This window comes from Pogoniulus pusillus, chromosome 2, assembly GCF_015220805.1.
Source record: "Pogoniulus pusillus isolate bPogPus1 chromosome 2, bPogPus1.pri, whole genome shotgun sequence".
NCBI classification, from domain to species: Eukaryota; Metazoa; Chordata; class Aves; order Piciformes; family Lybiidae; genus Pogoniulus; species Pogoniulus pusillus.
In genome coordinates, this window is record NC_087265.1 from 8075408 (window position 1) to 8093708 (window position 18301).

The window sequence follows — 18301 nt, forward strand, 5'->3', positions numbered from 1 at the left end:
TTGATTACCATGAATTGAAGCTTACTTCCTACTCCCTGTGTATCTTAAGAGACTCAGTAATACTCAGGCTAACAAAAAGAATGTGTATAATTTGTTCTCCAAAGTGAACAAGATTTCTCCAAAGAAGAAGTAGGCAAGAGTTATTTACAGTTTCTTGTTCTGTTGATGACATATGCATCATTCAGTTCAAGTAGGAGTTTCATTCACAAAAATGAGATTATTGCTCAGAGAAACCTTCCATAGTTTTCAATTCCAGCCAGATGTTGTGCTGTAATCACAGGGTGGCCTGGGTTGGAAAGGACCTCCAAAGGTCATCTACTCCAACTCCCTCTGCAGTCAGCAGAGGCATCCTCAGCTAGATCAAGTTGTTCAGAGCCCTGTTGAGCCTCACCTTAAGTATCTCCAGAGATGGGGCTGCAGCCACCTCCCTGGGTGGCTCCAGTGTTCCACTACCCTCATGCTGCAGACCTTGTTCTTAACATCCAATCTAAATCTACTCTGCTCAAGTTTGAAACCACTGCCCCTCGTCCTGTCACTACAGGCCTTTGGAGACATTTCTCTCCAAATCAGAGGATCACAGGATCTAAGATTACTCCAGACTAAGACTACAACATTTCAAAATTTATCTTTTCAATCTCAAATTCCATTAGAAGAAACTAACACTCCAGAGAGAAAAATACAGCAGGACTTGGGCTTCAGTGCTGAGAATATGATGCATATTCAGTAAGTTGATTATTAGACCTTAATCTGAAAGTGGTACAGTTTGCTTTAGTGCACTCAACTTTTCATTTAATCCTGCTTCTGAGGCAGCTTTGCAATGTGAAAACCTCTCCTTCAGTAAACAAGTACTATGTAAAATATATCCACAATATGAATGCTACCTGGCAGAAGAACCTCAGACACTTTTCTTCAATGCATCTCTTCCCCCTTATTATATTTGACCTGCAATAATAATGACCAGTGTTGCCAAACACTAAATTCCCACTGAAGTATGCAAGTGACTCATTCTTACCACATGTGTTGACCGTGGAACTCAGTGATGCAGCTCCTGTGGGAAGGCCACCTTTTGATACTACTGAAGCTACAGATGGAGTAGAAGATGCTGGAGTCGAAGCAGCTGCAGTAGAGGAGACTGACGATGACGTTAACCGCTCTCCTGACTCCATATCTGTAAGAGAGGAGACAAATGTCTGTCTTCTATGGCAGGAAATTAAATCACACAGGGGCTACAATAATGTCTGAGCTGACCATGTCTCGGGATCTGGACTCGATTCTTGAGTAGTTCTACAAGACCTTCACATGAGAGGTACATCACATAAACAGCACTCAGTCATTCAAGGAATCCAGCACAACTGCAGCAATTAAGAGTATTATCTAGTCCGGTGGAGAGCTACATCACACTTCATCTTGAATGCCAACAGCCTCACCTGGGAGCATCACCCACACCCTCTGCTCAGAAGCTCCATTTAACTCAGTCTGGCAGATTGAGCCCTTGTCTGAGTCAGACCATAGCTCTGCAGCCTGGCCTGTGCTCACATGTCCTGGTTAGGTCCCATGTTACAGCTGCCCTCCAGGCCTGCATCAGCTCTCATCTTCTGCCACAGCTCATCAGACTACTAGATGGACCTTGGGACCTTGGGTATGACAGGTTCCTTTATTTTGTCTGCACCTAGTGACCAGCAGTGTTCAGATCCTGCAAGACTGAGACAGAGTTGGGAAAAGCCCTACCTCCACTGTCCTCGACTGCCAGCTTGTCACACCTTGCAGGGCAGCCCTAATGCTGCATCTGCCTGACAGACCTCAGCTTTAGAGGGGTAAAACAGGTAACACATGCCAAAAGGGTCTAACTAGGGGGGTAATTTAGGGAATGACACTGAAAGTATGATGAGATAGTATAACTATAAGAAGCCCTGTAAGTTGCTAGCTTTCTATTTCCTGGTAAGCTCTTCTTATAAAATATATCTGTTTTGTCTGTGGATGGATTGTCCAAATTAGAAGTGACCAGGATTGTTTCACTTACCAAGCATAGGCATTCTAAGAAAAATACACATAAATTATTATTAAAAATACTCATTGTTAAGTAGTTTCTTAAATACTTAAAACCAGCAGCCGACCTAAGCGTAGTCTTTTGACTCTGCTGCCACTATCCGACAGAATCCACCACAACTGCAGTTGATGGTGAGTCACAATGAGAGCATAAAGAAGGTGGAAAGAAATCTTTTCAGAGTCACAGAATGATAGAACTGTAAGGGTCGGAAAGGACCTCAAGGACTATCTAGTTCCAACCCCACTGCCATGGGCAGAGACACCTATGCTCAGAGCCACATTCAGCCTGGCCTTTAAAACATCCAGGGATGAAGCTTCCATCACCTCCCTGGGCAACCTGTTCCACTGTCTCACCATTGTCATTGTGAAGAACTTCTTTCTAATGTCTAAACTAAACCTCCCCTCCTCCTGCTTGGATCCATTCCCCCATATCCTATCACTACCTGACACCCTCAAAAGTCCTTCCCCAGCTTTCTCATAGACCCCCTTCAGATACTGGAAGGCCACAATAAGGTCTCCGCAGAGCCTTGTCTTCTCCAAACTGAACAGCCCCAACTCACTCAAGTTGTCCTCATAGGAGAGGAGCTCCAGCCCTCTGATCATCCTGATGGTCCTTCTCTGGACATGCTGCACTACATCCAGATCTTTCTTGTAATAGGGGCTGCAGAACTGGACATAGTATTCCAGGTGAGGTCTCACATGAGCTGTGTAGACGTGCTGGCCACACAGCAACGAGACTAAGTACACTTAAGTCCTAACAGGCAAGCCCTAAGAAACCAGTTCCTGTCCTGGAGTGGCTCCTTCAGCTACTGTGAAAGCAGCCTACCTCAGACCTGCCACTGTAACCACGGAAAGACCAAATACTAAGCTTAAGCTGAGCAATGACTGTAACACCTCAGTCCAGTCTTTGTAAAGCCAACACTAAGTACACAACACAGACACTTATTTCCAAACATTAATCAATTTAAAGAGCTGTGTTAAACAGCACTTCTGACCCAAAGCTATACTAAATAATGACTTCTCAAATGCTCATTTGTAAAGCCCAGCATACAAGGTGTTATCTATTGCCCCAAAAGACAGGGCATCCTTGCTTCCTCTCAGTGAAAAAGCTAAGGGCAGTACAGAAGCAAGAATCACAGCAAACACACACAGAGATACAGGCTGGGGTCGGAGTGGCTGGAGAGCAGCCAAACAGAGAGGGATCTGGGGGTGCTGATTGATACCTGCCTGAACATGAGCCAGCAGTGTGCCCAGGTGGCCAAGAGAGCCGGTGGCATCCTGGCCTGCATCAGCAATGGTGTGGTCAGCAGGAGCAGGGAGGTCATTCTGCCCCTGTACTCTGCACTGGTTAGACCACACCTTGAGTACTGTGTTCAGTTCTGGGCCCCCCAGTTTAGGAGGGAGATTGAGATGCTTGAGTGTGTCCAGAGAAGGGCGACAAGGCTGGGGAGAGGCCTTGAGCACAGCCCTACGAGGAGAGGCTGAGGGAGCTGGGATTGGTTAGCCTGGAGAAGAGGAGGCTCAGGGGTGACCTTATTGCTGTCTACAACTACCTGAGGGGTGGTTGTGGCCAGGAGGAGGTTGCTCTCTTCTCTCAGGTGGCCAGCACCAGAACGAGAGGACACAGCCTCAGGCTGTGCCAGGGGAAATTTAGGCTGGAGGTGAGGAGAAAGTTCTTCACTGAGAGAGTCATTGGACACTGGAATGGGCTGCCCGGGGAGGTGGTGGAGTCGCCATCCCTGAAGCTGTTCAAGGCAGGATTGGACGTGGCACTTGGTGCCATAGTCTAGCCTTGAGCTCTGTGGTAAAGGGTTGGACTTGATGATCTGTGAGGTCTCTTCCAATCCTAATAATACTGTGATACTGTGAAAATATCTGGGAGATAACACTATGCCTGTTTTAACCAAATCATTAACTTCTTACCGCTAATATTTTTTATAGGCAACAATTTCTATGTTCAAGTCTCCAGACTTGCTAACTAGCAGAACAAAAGACACTAATTCCCTGAAGTGAAAATTGTGCAAAAGAAAAGAAATACAGTATATCATGTGGAACTGCCTCCCTTTACACAAACTGCTAACAGCCACTCTGAAAAAGCAGCACTGAGAGGCATAATTGTTTTTATTTATTTTATAGCCCTATTTATCATATGTAATTTTCATGCATGCAAAAGAGAATTAGATTTATTTCTGCAAATACTGAAAAATCAACTAGTTAAACTGGTATAGCACACAAAATAGTATTAACTGCTGCACTGAACATGAAGGCTGTCAACCTTTCCTTGGAAACAACAGCAGAAATCATAGAATCAACCAGGTTGGAAGAGACCTCCAAGATCATCCAGTCCAACCTAGCACCCAGCCCTGGCCAATCAACCAGACCATGGCACTAAGTGCCTCATCCAGTCTCTTCCTGAACATCTTCAGGGATGGTGACTCCACCATCTCCCGGGGCAGCCCATTCCAATGCCAATCACTCTTCTAGCAAGAACTTCCCCCTAACATCCAGCCTATAGTTCCCCCAGCACAACTTGAGACTGTGTCCCCTTGTTCTGTTGCTGGTTGTCTGGGAGAAGAGACCAACCCCCACCTGGCTACTACCTCCCTTCAGGTAGTTGTAGAGATCCATGAGGTCACTCCTGAGCCTCTTCTTCTCCAGGCTAAACAACCCCAGCTCTCTCAGCCTCTGCTCATGGGGTTTGGGTTCCAGGCCCCTCACCAGCTTTGTCGCCCTTCGCTGGACACCTTCCAGCATCTCAACATCTCCCTTGAATTGAGGAGCCCAGAATTGGACACAGCACTCAAGGTGTGGCCTGACCAGTGCTGAGTACAGGGGAAGAATAACCTCCCTCGTCCTGCTGGCCACACTGTTTCTGATACAGGCCAGGATGCCATTGGCTCTCTTGGCCACCTGGGCACACTGCTGCCTCATCTTCAGCCTACTATCTACCAGTATCCCCAGGTGCCTTTCTTCTAGGCTGCTCTCCAGCTACTCTGTCCCCAGCCTGCAGCGCTGCTTGGGGTTGTTGTGGCCAAAGTGCAGAACCCTGCACTTGGCCTTGTTAAATCTCTTCCCACCATGATAAATATTTTCTTTTGAGGAAAAAAAAAATATTAAATGTTAAAAAAAATTAATTTGGGACTCCATATTTTTTATCCACGGTTAAACAACACCTCTCTGATTTGAAGTACCCTGTGAACATAATTCAGCTATTCACTTGAAGCAGGCCACTGAAAGCTACTCCATCTGATGTAGGCTGTTTATGTTGTATTCATTAAATTTTGGAGTTTTTCTAAGGATAATAATTAATAGAAAACCCTTTCATATGATATTATGATTTAGGTCTGTATAATTTCAAACAGATGTATAATTTCCCACTACAAAACATTTACTATCTTTAGTGCACATATATAGAAAGAGAAATAAATAGACATAAATGAACACAATCGTGCACATTTTTTAAGACTATGAATGACTGAAGTTAGGGTGAGGCCAACAGGCAGCTGTTTGTAGAAAAATGTATGGGTTTGTTGTATTTTGATATTCACTGTAGTAATTCACTGTGGCCACAGCTAATTTATTGTATATATGGAATATTAGAGACTCATCATAATGGTGCTATTAATCACTTGTAAAAGGGGGAATTATTTCTAACTTTTAATAAACTACATTTGAAACTCAGGATTGAACCTTTAAGTCTTTAATAAGTCTTTACCATCTAATGTATTTTATAAATAAGCAGATAAAAGAACCTCCTATAAGCAACCCATGCTTGTATCATGAATGAGAATATATCTTTGGTAAATCAATACTTTTTTTAAAATGCAAAATGTAAATTTAGTTATATTTGTAAGCTTTTAACCAGCATAAGCCATCTGCTTGAAGTGGTAATACAGCATCAAGTAAGAACTGGAAGAACTGTAATAAATTGCTCTTTTAAGGCTCCCCTCCTTCCTTCTCCTCCCCTCGTTGTTTTAGTTTGTGGGCAGCTAGGGGGTGGTTTTGGAGGGACTGCACCACCAACCTTTAATTCAGCTGCTTGTTTGAAGTCATTAATAAAACCCCTAAATCTTGGCATTGCTGCATGATTTGGAACTGAAGAAATTCTTCTTTTTTCTTAGAGACATACATACTTTTGCTTTCAAACCAAGTCAACCCTTAATTATGTTTAGTTAATTACTCCAACCACAGCAGATGGCTAACTCCAAAAGAGATAATCCCCGAAACAGTCATTAGTCAGGATCAGCAATAATTACACTGTAGACCTAATGCGTTCAGTGACTAAAAGGGTCCATGCACTTGCAGCAGATCCATATTCATTTTCAACTTAAGTATAAATCAGGCCTTTGTTCTATTTCTGTGTGTTTTGCCCATCGACGCTTTTGATGAAACGATGATTGCTTTTCAAACTCTAATATTCATAAAAGAGAAATTCAGGAAGTAAAACTAGGGAAGACAAAAATCCTGGTGCTTTGTATTTACCAGGTGTGGTGATTCATGTTAGTTGCTCTCCATGCTTTGCCCAAAACTCCAGCTATTTTCACATGACCTTCTATAGTGAACAACCACCATGAGTGCAACTGAACCCAATGAAAACAGAAAACAATCTCTCATTGAGAAGGAACAAAGAATGGAAGGATGTGCAGCTTTACACAAGGAAAATGTCACTTCTGGGAAAAGAAAAAAAAAAGGTGGGTGAGGAGGGGAATGATACATGTTTAATAAAAATAAAGCTACTAAAAATAGGTAAAGTTTTACTACAGGAAACATTAAAACAATCAAATTGTCACATTTAGCAAGATGAAATTTCTTCGGGCTAAGTTATCTGTAAAGCCCATGCTCCAAACGTCCTTCCACAGGACATTACCAAGGATATAACCCAACAGTGACAGCTGGGATGTGAGACACACTACCAGCAGTAGCAATGCCTCCAGTTTAACCTCTCTACTGCTTCATTAGTTCAATGACTAGCTCTAACAGTGAGTAAGTTCAAAGTGGAAGGGTACAAATATACTGTACTCTTCTTCAATGAAGAAGAAATTTGTGAAATTTGTAACAACTATTTGACAGCCAACTGCAGAAGAGTCCCACACTGGTACTCTCTCACCTTACAGTGAGGCAGCTGAATGTATTACATCATAACACTGCCAGTCCGTGAGTACTTTTTGACTCAAGATGAATCCTCTAATCTAAACATTAGAGCTGCTGAAGGAAAACACATCAGAGTCTTTCAGAACAGACAGTCCAGCACAGCAGAGTTCCTCACAAATCTGAAATCCAATCTCACTTTGTGAAGTAAAACTTAACATCTATCTCTTCTCCTTCAAAGTGAGGCAGAGCCCAAAAAGGTCAGTGCATGATAAACACATAGCATGGGCACTGGCCAGGGGGTGACCCAGCAAGCCAAGTGGCACCCGTGGGTTCAGCACTGTCATGTCACAAGAAGGAATGGATGCAAAAGTGCTGGTGTGGAACAAAAAAAGTACACTACACAAACAAGACTGAAAACTTAAGAGAACCACCAATAGAACAAGGGGACACAGTCTCAAGTTGTGCCGGGGGAAGTATGGGCTGGATGTTAGGAGGAAGTTGTTGGCAGAGAGAGTGATTGGCATTGGAATGGGCTGCCCAGGGAGGTGGTGGAGTCACTGTCCCTGGAGGTGTTCAAGAAAAGACTGGATGAGGCACTTAGTGCCATGGTTTAGTTGACTGGATAGGGCTGGATGATCTTGGAGGTCTCTTCCAAGCTGGTTGATTCTATGATGTGCAGCACCCAAAGGAAGGAATGCAGGTTTTCAGACAAGCTACAGACGCAGGAGGCTGCCAGTGCTGCTCCCTTCTCTAGCGACAAGGTCTAGTCACAGGCTACCTACCGCAGTCTACTGCTGCTGCACTGTTGTAGACACATGACATTTTTCAGCTCAAATAAAGATGTCAATAAAAGGAGATTCACTTTAAGCATCTCAAAAGTTGTAAAAGTGTTAAAGGCCAGGTTAAGTGCGAAACATTCCAAGTTCTGTGGAAGTTCTCTGCAATTATGTCACTTTCAATAATTTAAGCACTTTACATAAAACTCCCTAGGGAAAAAAAGCCACCACGATAAAGCTTCTTTTGGTAAATCAACAGCCAGATTGCCTTGTGCTTCATGAGTTCAAAACCAACTACAAAGACACTTCTCTCCACAAGCAGCTTTCGTATGCTACTGTCAGTTAACCCTGTGCAAGGCACACCGTATGTTCCTGCATTATCCTCTAAACCCTTTACAGTCCTCCTCCTTCTATTGCCACTGTCGTGAAGGGTTGCAAAGTCTTCTTGCAGAGCCCTCACCAGATTCAGGTGTTAACAGCTCACTGTTTAAGTGCATCAGAATCCACAGCAGTGAATATAGACAAAATCATAAATCTATTCCACATCACAATTCTATACCTTTACCCACAAAAGGAGACTTACTGAAAGCCACTTAAACACAGATCAAAGTCTTTTTAAGTTTAGTGTGAGGCAGGACTGGCAAATATGGAAACAGAAAAGGGATTAAGTCTCCATTCCACCACTTGGTAACTAGCCATGGCCATCTTAAATAGATTCAGGATAAAATATGACATTTTTTAAAGGCATCTGTTTTGACTCCACTTGACAAGATAAAATCATCCCTAAATGATACATGCAAATTAAGTTGCCACTCAAAACCTTGTTTCCTCCCATTTTACAAGTAATTGTGTTATTTTTAGTTAGAAATAAACCTCATTTCAAACACTTTTGCATTCACACATTTCATGATCCTCATGATTATAGTAAAGAAAGAATACTCATGAATGACAAAGGGCATTATAATTCTATTGCTTCTACATTCCATGGAGGGGCACACAGGTCAGGTCAAATTACAATATTCTATGATCCTCACTTCTGGATAAACCTCAGAATATGTCCCTGAAAGCTGCATAATGCTGGGTAAGAAATAAAAACTATCCACAAGAAGTGAGTGGCAACACCTGGTACAGTCTTTTACTGTTGAAGTGACATAAGTCTACTTAAAAGAAGCATTTCATATGCAGAATATCAACAATAAAAGTCTGGTTTAAGTAAGTTGAATCTATCTGCCATTCTGTATGAGGTTATACTGACTTTAGGTATAGGCTGGATGTTGGGAAGAAGTTCTTCCCAGAGAGAGTGATTTGCCATTGGAATGGGCTTCCCAGGGAGGTGGTGCAGTCGCCATCCCTGGAGGTGTTCAACAAAAGCCTGGATGAGGCACTTAGTGCTATGGTCTAGTTGACTGGATAAGGCTGGGGGATAGGTTGGACTGGATGATCTTGGAGGTCTCTTCCAACCTGGTTGATTCTATGATTCTCTGTTTAGCAGTCACCACGAATTTCCAGCAAGCGTCCCTTCACCTTCTCTTATTTTCACTTGTATCTTGATTTAGGGCAGCAAAATCAGACACTCAAAATACAAGAATAGATTAGTGTGGATTGCCTTAAGCACTTAAAATCTAGGAATGCTCATCCTACAAAAGCCACCAGCTAGTACAATTAATCTGCACAAGCCACTCCTTGCGGAGTGGTGAATTTCAATCAGGTGAGAAGAAAAGGATCCCATCATAAAATTTACTTTTGCCAGTGAAAAAGCTGTGCAATTCATCCAGCTCAAGAAGATGAGCACTCATGTTTCAGATAGCAAGATGAAAATGGTTCAGAGCAATTCTGTGGACACAACATTAAGGCTCATGGAAAGTGCAATGACTCCTTAAAAATCCTTTATAAAGATTATATTTTTGTGCACAACAGCTCATCTTACACAGATTAAAAGGAAGTTTCCCCTTTCTGTGTAAAAAGCCAATGCTTCATTCCCCAGAGAACTACTTTTTTCATATCCTGATTTTGATACTTGGTTCACTTGCACTATATGCACTTGTTCTACAGGAGCAAGACTGATAGTGGTTTATGCTGTTACTGAAGTTTATGATGGCACTGAGTACACAGTGTAACTACTACTACTACTCTTTAAATCATAAATTAATTGTTGCATACTGATATTCAATGCAACACTTTTAAAACATGTAGTCACAATCCTTTTTAGGGTAGCTCTGACATAGCTAACAGGAACCCACAGTAGAAATCCTATTCCATCAGTAATTTGAAAACCACTAGGTGTTGAAGGAGTATAGAAAATAGAGTATAAGCAAGCAATTCCACTTGCATGCCTTTTACAGAAATCACTATTTGGCTCTACCCTTGTTTCTAAGAACAGCTGCAAAAATAATCACAATATTAAGGAGTATAAAGATTATTTGTCCTATTTCAGGCACTCAAAACTCCACTTATTACTTTTTGTTGTATGTATTAAAAACTACAGTGTTAAACATTCTGTTTCCTTTCATTTTGAACTACAGAACAAATTAGGGCCCAATCTATCCAGTCACTTGATGATGCAGTAACTTTTAACACAGAGCTGAAAGACCATGCATTGTCTTCCTTTCTGGCAATACACTTCCAATCAAGGAAACTCTGAATTAAATGCATAAATATATAGGTACAGTCACATCTTGCTCTGCAGTCTTACAACCCTAGTGGTGTGTAAGGCTCCCGGACTATGAACATCAAGCCTCCAGTTTCCAAACACCATTAAGATAAATAAGACTATTCAGTAATATATTATTTAGCCACTACCTAGTCTGGTATTCTGTGCCAGAGCAAGCACCATCACCCAAGCTCTGTAGTCATCTACCTTCTCTTCTCCTATTCACCTCTCCCAACTAAACAACTGGATTTTTTTTTCAGAATCCTTCTGTAAAAATCACTTTGTTACCTTCCCTTCTCATATCTAAAACTTTATATCTTAAACTTTATATCTAAAACAATAATTACCCTCTGATACACTCCATACTACGCTCCTGGAGAAGAAGCTCTCAGGTGACCTTATTGTGGCCTTCCAGCGTCTGAAGGGGGCCTACAAGAAAGCTGGAGAGGGACTTTTTAGACCATCAGGTAGTGACAGGACTGGGGGGAATGGAGCAAAGCTGGAGGTGGGGAGATTCAGACTGGATGTGAGGAGGAAGTTGTTCAGCATGAGAGTGGTGAGACCCTGGAATGGGTTGCCCAGGGAGGTGGTTGAGGCCAGGCTGGATGAGGCTGTGGCCAGCCTGATCTAGGGTAGGGTGTCCCTGCCCATGGCAGGGAGGGTTGGAACTAGATGATCCTTGTGGTCCCTTCCACCCCTGACTGATTCTATGATTCTATTTTACTTACCAGTTATTATGCAGTGTCCTATTTTTCACTTGAGGTTTTTAGAGCTTTGTAGTACTTAGACATTTCAGAGAGGTGAAAGAATGCATTAAGAACTGATGAAAAGTGTGAATGCACATTGATATGATTGCCCTCTTCTTCATCTACCAAAAAGGGAACGCAACAAATTGCATCATTTTAGAAATGGAGAGGCTGGAACGACCGCTGCAGCACAGGAGCAGAGTCACTTTCAATGAAGTTTGTCAGTGGATCTTTAAAGCAGTGAAACCTAGGCCCAGAAGCAATACCCCTCATCTCTGACTGGACTGTAGCAGGGAGGAAGAGGAAAGGATTATCTCAACGCCCCTGCGGCAGACAATCTGAAGTGTCTCACATTATCGCTATCATTGCTTTACAGATATCACATTCTAATAGTAAAAGGCAGATATCCTCTACTGGCAAGCCTAGGTGAAAACGTTCCTGTGCTTCACACGACTAAATACCTGGGATCTGCTGCTAAGAACTGCATTAACTAGTCTTGTACTTAGCTGAGAGAGCAGATAACTGAACTCCTCTCTTAGTGTTTTCCCTCCCGGTACCAAACACAACCATGGTGCCCCAACGATAAAGAGAAGAACACTGCCTCATCTTGTTTTGCTAACAGCATCAGAGGCTCCTGGTGTTCATTTTCTGCAGCATGCATCAGGCCAGCTGTGAAAAGACAGCTTAGTCCTTCGAATGGCAAAAGCACACAAAACTTTCCCCAGCAAAGCAAGCCAGTTTGAAAGGACTACAAGGTTAAGCTGTGCACTCTTCACCGAACTCATGTTCCTCTGAAGGGACTGTCACCCTGACAATTTTTGAGGCTACCTTTTTTCCTAATCTGCTAGAAATCTCTCTGTCATCCAGTTGTTAGAAACCTCTACGTGTAGGGACAGCTGGGTTTGGCTTTTCCAATTCCTCTGAAATCGCTTGGAAGTATAGATACCCATGGATGGAGCTACACATTCTGTAACGATGGTCTGCGTGTTAAGGACAGCAGCAACTGAAAACAAAGGTCCACAAAGTTTTACACAGAGTTATTTCACTGAAGTGCCTGTATGTCCTTAAATTGCTTTCATTTCCAACAATTACATGCCTAAATAGATACTCCAGAAACAAGTTTACCTTCCATATATCCTAATTTTTCTCTCCAATAAAAATATTTCCAACTCTACAATTGAAAAAAAAAATGGGACCAAGGAAAAAACTTTGCCTTTTAGACTCCAAAGCTGAGGCACAGGGAAGTGGAGGGGGAAAACAACCAGTACATTCTCTAACATATACTCTGATTAAACAGGACTGAAAGTCAAGTCTGAAACAAAAGGATGCTCTCTCTTCTAGTACTTCTAGAAGTCCTAGAATTATAAGTAAGTTCCATTTCATCTGGAAGTTGCACATTAGCAATTGTGCATTAAGACTGCATGTGAGCAGCAAACCAACATGAGCAAAGCAGCAACCTATGCAGACTGTTTTCAAAATCATCTTCACAGATACTCTTGGAAATTGACTGTTATGCACACAGCTCTCAACACAAACTTTCTTTACTGTTGTTTAATGGCATTTACTATTAGAGAGTCAATACACAGGATGAAGCAATGCTGCTTAGCAGCTGGGTATTTCTGACCATTGTCTGATTTACCTGTAACTAATCAATTTCTGTGTTCTTAATGATTGTTCCATTTTACTATATGAGCAGGTCTCAAATTAAACATTCTATTAATTTAATAGACAGTCAGGGTTTGTCTCTTAAAATTAACTTCATGTTAAGAAAAATCCCTAAAACATACCACAATTCTTCTGTCAAAATATGTATTTAATTAAATCCTGCTTATTAGCTTAAGAAATCCTTTCTTTTTGATCTTCAAATCTATTTCCTCAACTCCTACCAATAAACATAACAGCAGTGCATTCACAGAAGACAGTGACTTCAAGCTAACTGTATTAGAACTCAGAGCAGATACAGAGCTAAACAGGAAACTCAATACAAAATACATTCTGTGGCCCAGAACTTCAAAACCAGACAGCTGAGGTCAATGACTTTTCTTTCCCTTTTGTACTTTTCCAAAACCTGACTTTCAGTCCCCCAAAAGCATAGTCTTGGGTGGGGTTTTTTTGCTGAATTTTGTCACCCAGAAACTTAGTAGCTGTTTATTATATACCCCTTCCCATGGTTCAAAAGCCAGACTTACCTCCTCAGATCTGCAATCTAGGCTTAACTTGAATTACAGTCACCACCAGAGCTTTAGTTAAAAAATAATGAAGAGGATGTGTCCTGCTGAACTTTTCATGGCAAAAGCTGCCACAGGTTTGTCTGAGACTTATTAAAATTCATCAGTGTTAAAATTTATCCTTATGGCAAACATACTGGTTAATACTTCCATAAATGAACCTAGCCTATCTTCACTGAAGAACAATAGAAAGCACTAAAATGAAAGGTAACTTTGTGAAACCTAAGGCATCTGCTTTGACATACCTACACAAAAACTCATTACAAGCACTCTGTTTTGCTCACCTGGTATTTTGCTTCATGTTGGGAAAAAAGTGCAATAAAGAAAAGTGAATGGGCAGGTGGAACGTCAATCCCAACAGTTAAACTTCAAAAGCATAAGCTACGGGAAGGGTAATTCTGGGAAGAAGTGACTACAAACCAAAGCCTGCCATTTGCTGCTACTTGTTTTGCTTTTTCATCCTAACAATTCAAAATACTATTTTTATGCCCTTAAGAATTGCTAGAACTAAACCAGCCAGCATCTTCTGATGAAAAATGGGAGCTTGCATACGTCAGAATTCCATTAAAGCACTCAGGAGAAACAAATCTTTTGAATGTGCACCTATACCTGCTTCAGGTTTTTGGACTGCATCCCAAACTGGTTCATAACAGCACCAAAACCTCAGTCTTATTATTCTACAATTTGTTTTAAATTTAAACAAAAAGAACAAAAGCTAAACATTTGAGTTGTACATTCAGTTCTGCAATGCCAGCAAAGACTAGTTTTAGCCCCTAAGACAGTAAAGTCAATCAACCTCATTACATGAGTTTTGGCACTTAAGACTAAAACACTTCTTTGAGGAATGCCAAGTTCTCAGTTTTTAACCTCTTACAGCATCTCCTGGTGTCACCTTGTAGAAATTAAATGGCTCCCACCAGTAGTCTGAGGCTGCGTGACCAAAACAGAGAACCGGTTTAAGTTGTTCCATAGTTCTTTGGATACCTAGAACCAGTTCTAGACAGAAATATTCCATGTTCCATACCATCCATCAATTTAAGTCAGCTTCACCACTGACATCCACTCATGGTATCCACAATATTCTTAGATTCAGTGTTTCTTCCAGTTCTAAGGCATTATAATAATTATATATATGTATTTAAGCTACACAAATCCAAATCGAACAAAACCAAAAAGCCCAATCAAGGAGTCCAATGAAGTTTACCTCAACAGAGCACCTAGAAATAATAATAATAATGGGATTCTTAAGATACAAAGAAATAAATCCAAGCCTCAAGAGAAGCCTCTGGAGTGATTACCATGTCAGAAGACAATCCTTGATGACTCCATTCACAGTATTATTCTTACAAACTGAATAGATGCAAATCTGACACATCAATGCTATTTACACACTTGAAGGAAGTGGTTAGACATAAAAAACCTGACAGATCACATTTTTATTTCCACATACTGGAGGGAAAGAAGGCAGGAAGCCATGCATACTTCCATCTACAAAACCAAAGTACGTGTCAAAGTCCATATCTAGATTTCAGGCTTCTAACGAAGCCACATGCTAACCATCACACAACACTGGTTAAAACACAGGAGTCCATTTCAGCTGCATCAGGCACTGTTTCCTTGGCGAAGCTTGGAAGGTACTTAAAGATTAACAGTGATACACAGCATTCCCATAAGCCATTCTTTCAAAGGCATTCTGCAAAGGCAAGCTGGTACATCGTGGTTATATTAACAAGAAAAACTGCAGCTCTTTCATAGGGTGGGGGAGAAGGAAGCCCCTGAAAGCAGCCCCAAATGCCACCCGGCATTCACTCCAAGAGCATGGCAGCAAGACATCCCAGTGATGACCTGTGGCTGCACCCTCAACTAGGATCTGCTTTCATCCGTGCAGCCAGAACAGCTGCCCCCTTTTCTTCCCCCTCCCCCTCTGACTGAACTGGAAGGCAGCTCAGCAGCCACCCATTAGGGCAGTCCCTCCTGTTTTACAGGAACAGGGATTTGCCAAGCCAGCCCACTGAAGCTTTGAGCCAGCAAGTTCAGACGTAAGACACCAAGCTTTGAGTTTAACAGCCTCTATAGAGACACAGCATTAAGAAAGATGAAAATTGTTCAGGGAAATATTTTTAAAACACCAGGATTGTAGGACACTGGCAAAAATGTCCAGGGGTGCAAGAATACCAGCCAGACTGGAAGAGGATACATGTTTTGCTGGCACCCAAACCAGAACATGTTCCAGGACACTGACAATATTAAGCATTATTATATCATGTTCTAAATAAGCTAAAACAACAGGAGCAATTCAGTATTTCATCAGAAAACTAATGGAATCTTGTTTTGTAAGAGGGATTAGTATAGAGTAGTACTCCAGGTCAACAGTCTTTCAAATTACAGTGTCAAGGGGCTTGTAAAGGAGGCATCATGCATCAGAAACCTAAGGTCATCCCATAAAACATTCATTTTATAAATAGGCCTTTACCTATAACCTTCTAGATACTCTTGCCCATGCCTTTTCCTACCTCTATAGCAATCCATGTGAACTAACAGGTCACCTAACTCCAAAAACATCCTTCTACGCCAAATTGGAGGAACACTGTTTCAGCTCCTCACCTACTCATCTTTTTTACCATGTAAACAAACAAGAGATTTATTGTATATGCTCTTTACTTTCTAAGTTGTTAATAACACCCATTTAATTGGAAAACAGCTACTCTATAAAACATCTATGATGAAAAATCCATCTCTTTTAACTGCATAACATTTCTCCCAGATATCATTCACAGTTCCAGTATCTGTGAACTCAGAGGATACCTCCTGTTACTAAATGAAACTGCACAAAATTTAATTACTGTAGATATGGTCATTTTGAAGAGCAACAGTAATTTTGGTTAGTAACTCACTAGAGCTTTTTTCCCATATTCATATATATATTTTTTTAAAGGTCCACGAAGTCTTTGGTACCAGGAACACAATATTGTTTTGTTATTTTTTTTTTTAGAACTGCAAAATTTGACTTTGCAGCTTTCTAAGCTTTGATGACATTAACCAAGAACACAATATTGTTTGTTTGTTTTTTTTTAGAACTGCAAAATTTGACTTTGCAGCTTTCTAAGCTTTGATGACATTAACCAAGAACACGCATTGGTTTTATCTAGTACAGAACTTCTGTTATGGTACAAACAATACTACTGCAAATTCTATGTACATTTATGCTTGTGTAAGGCAAGATCAACCTTGATTAAAAAAGAAAATAAATCATTGCAGATTGATTTTACACAGGAGAATAACATCAAAACCACACTGCCACCTTTGTTTTAAAACATGAAATCTGCTGGACTGATACATGGGAGCAAAATAAAGCTGGACCTGTGCACTGAGTTGTATCTGTCACACCCACCTAGTCCTCCCCCACCAGCAACAGCCAAGGAATCACTTGACGTAAAAATCACAGTATCACAGTATTATTAGGATTGGAAGAGACCTCACAGATCATCAACTATAATAAATACAGGATGAGAACGTTTTCTGTTGCTAAAAGATGACAAAAAGGCTGCTTTGTTCTATTTGAAAACTAAGTTTGTTAGACACTAAATGGTTCCCCAAGAGAGAAAAATAAGCCATGAAATGCCAGTACTTCATACTATGCACAAAAGACAGGCATTTCACACCACGGTGTTTCTCCAGTGAGTAGTCACCAGTATTTTCCATAAAGGTTTTACTAGCTGTCTAAAACCTATATAGTTTTGTAGTTTTTAATCCCATGCAAATCAGATCTATTTGCTCAAAACTCCTATCAGATATGCCCCACTAAAAAAAAAAAAACACACCAAACAAACAGTATTTATCTGTGTTAGAGGATCAACAAAATTAAAGTTGCAACTGCATATATACTTTCTCAATCTATTGCCATTTGGAACTCTTAAGCCGGGGGAAAAGGGAGGGAAGCAAGAGAGGAGAAGCGCTGCGCGCTTGGCGTTAGAGCGGAGCAGAGACGGAACGCGAAGAGCTTACTGTGGAGAGTGGTTTAATCAGGAAGTAGCCATTATCCTGTCGCTGCAGAGCAGGGACAGCACTCCGAAACAACAAGCCGTGGCTTTGGTGGTGGTTGGTGCCTTGGGGTGTTTTTTTGCAGCCAAGAAGGAAGAAAGCACGCACGCAATCCTGCCCGAGCCTTTTGCTGAGCCCAAAGGTCGCCAGATGTCTGTTAGCAAAAGCTACCCTGAAAACGACATTTAAGGCAGCGTTTACAAAGCGGTGTTGGAGGAAGCACCTAAAATCCACCACAACCTCCCTCTGTGTTACACACAAAACATGGCTGTCTTATTCAGAGATTAGCAATTATTGTAATGAGATACTGCGGGGAGGGTCAAACAGTACTTCCTGCAGTGTACACATCTTGGTTTCCTGGTAAACAAGCCGAGGCAGGCGGGGCACCGGGATCGCCAGTCCGCACACGTCCTCCCGTGCCCGCCGCCACGGGACAAAAGGCTTGCTGCACTTAAACGGCATGAGGCACCAAACAAAAATGCCGCAGCTATGAAGGGCATGTTTCACCGCCACGTTTCCCAGCCACTGTACTTTTGCTGGAGTCCTTTTTTAAGCCGAGCCCGAGGGGAAAAAAAAAGCATTTTAAACAATGCTTGTGTCCACCGCTCCAGAAGTTGTTCTGGTACTGCGCTGTGAAATCGCGGCATTACAGAATGCCAGGGGTTGGAAGGCATCTCCAGAGATCAGCGAGTCCAACCCCCCTGCCAGAATAGCATCATGGTA

The 18301-nt window shown here is 41.7% G+C and overlaps 1 protein-coding gene across 15 annotated transcripts in view; it reads right to left on the reverse strand.

The window, feature by feature from the left end:
- The window catches only part of BAZ2B (bromodomain adjacent to zinc finger domain 2B), a 142467-nt gene that overhangs the window by 75976 nt on the left and 48190 nt on the right, over positions 1–18301 (reverse strand). For 14 of the 15 annotated variants that reach the window (XM_064155448.1, XM_064155482.1, XM_064155549.1 and 11 more), the window contains one exon: positions 1013–1168. In XM_064155448.1, coding sequence (XP_064011518.1) covers positions 1013–1166 — 154 coding nt within the window. In that variant the 5' untranslated portion in view covers positions 1167–1168. Of the gene's footprint in view, positions 1–1012; positions 1169–17542; positions 17751–18301 lie in introns of all 15 variants that reach the window. The other variant, XM_064155439.1, reaches the window with a different exon arrangement.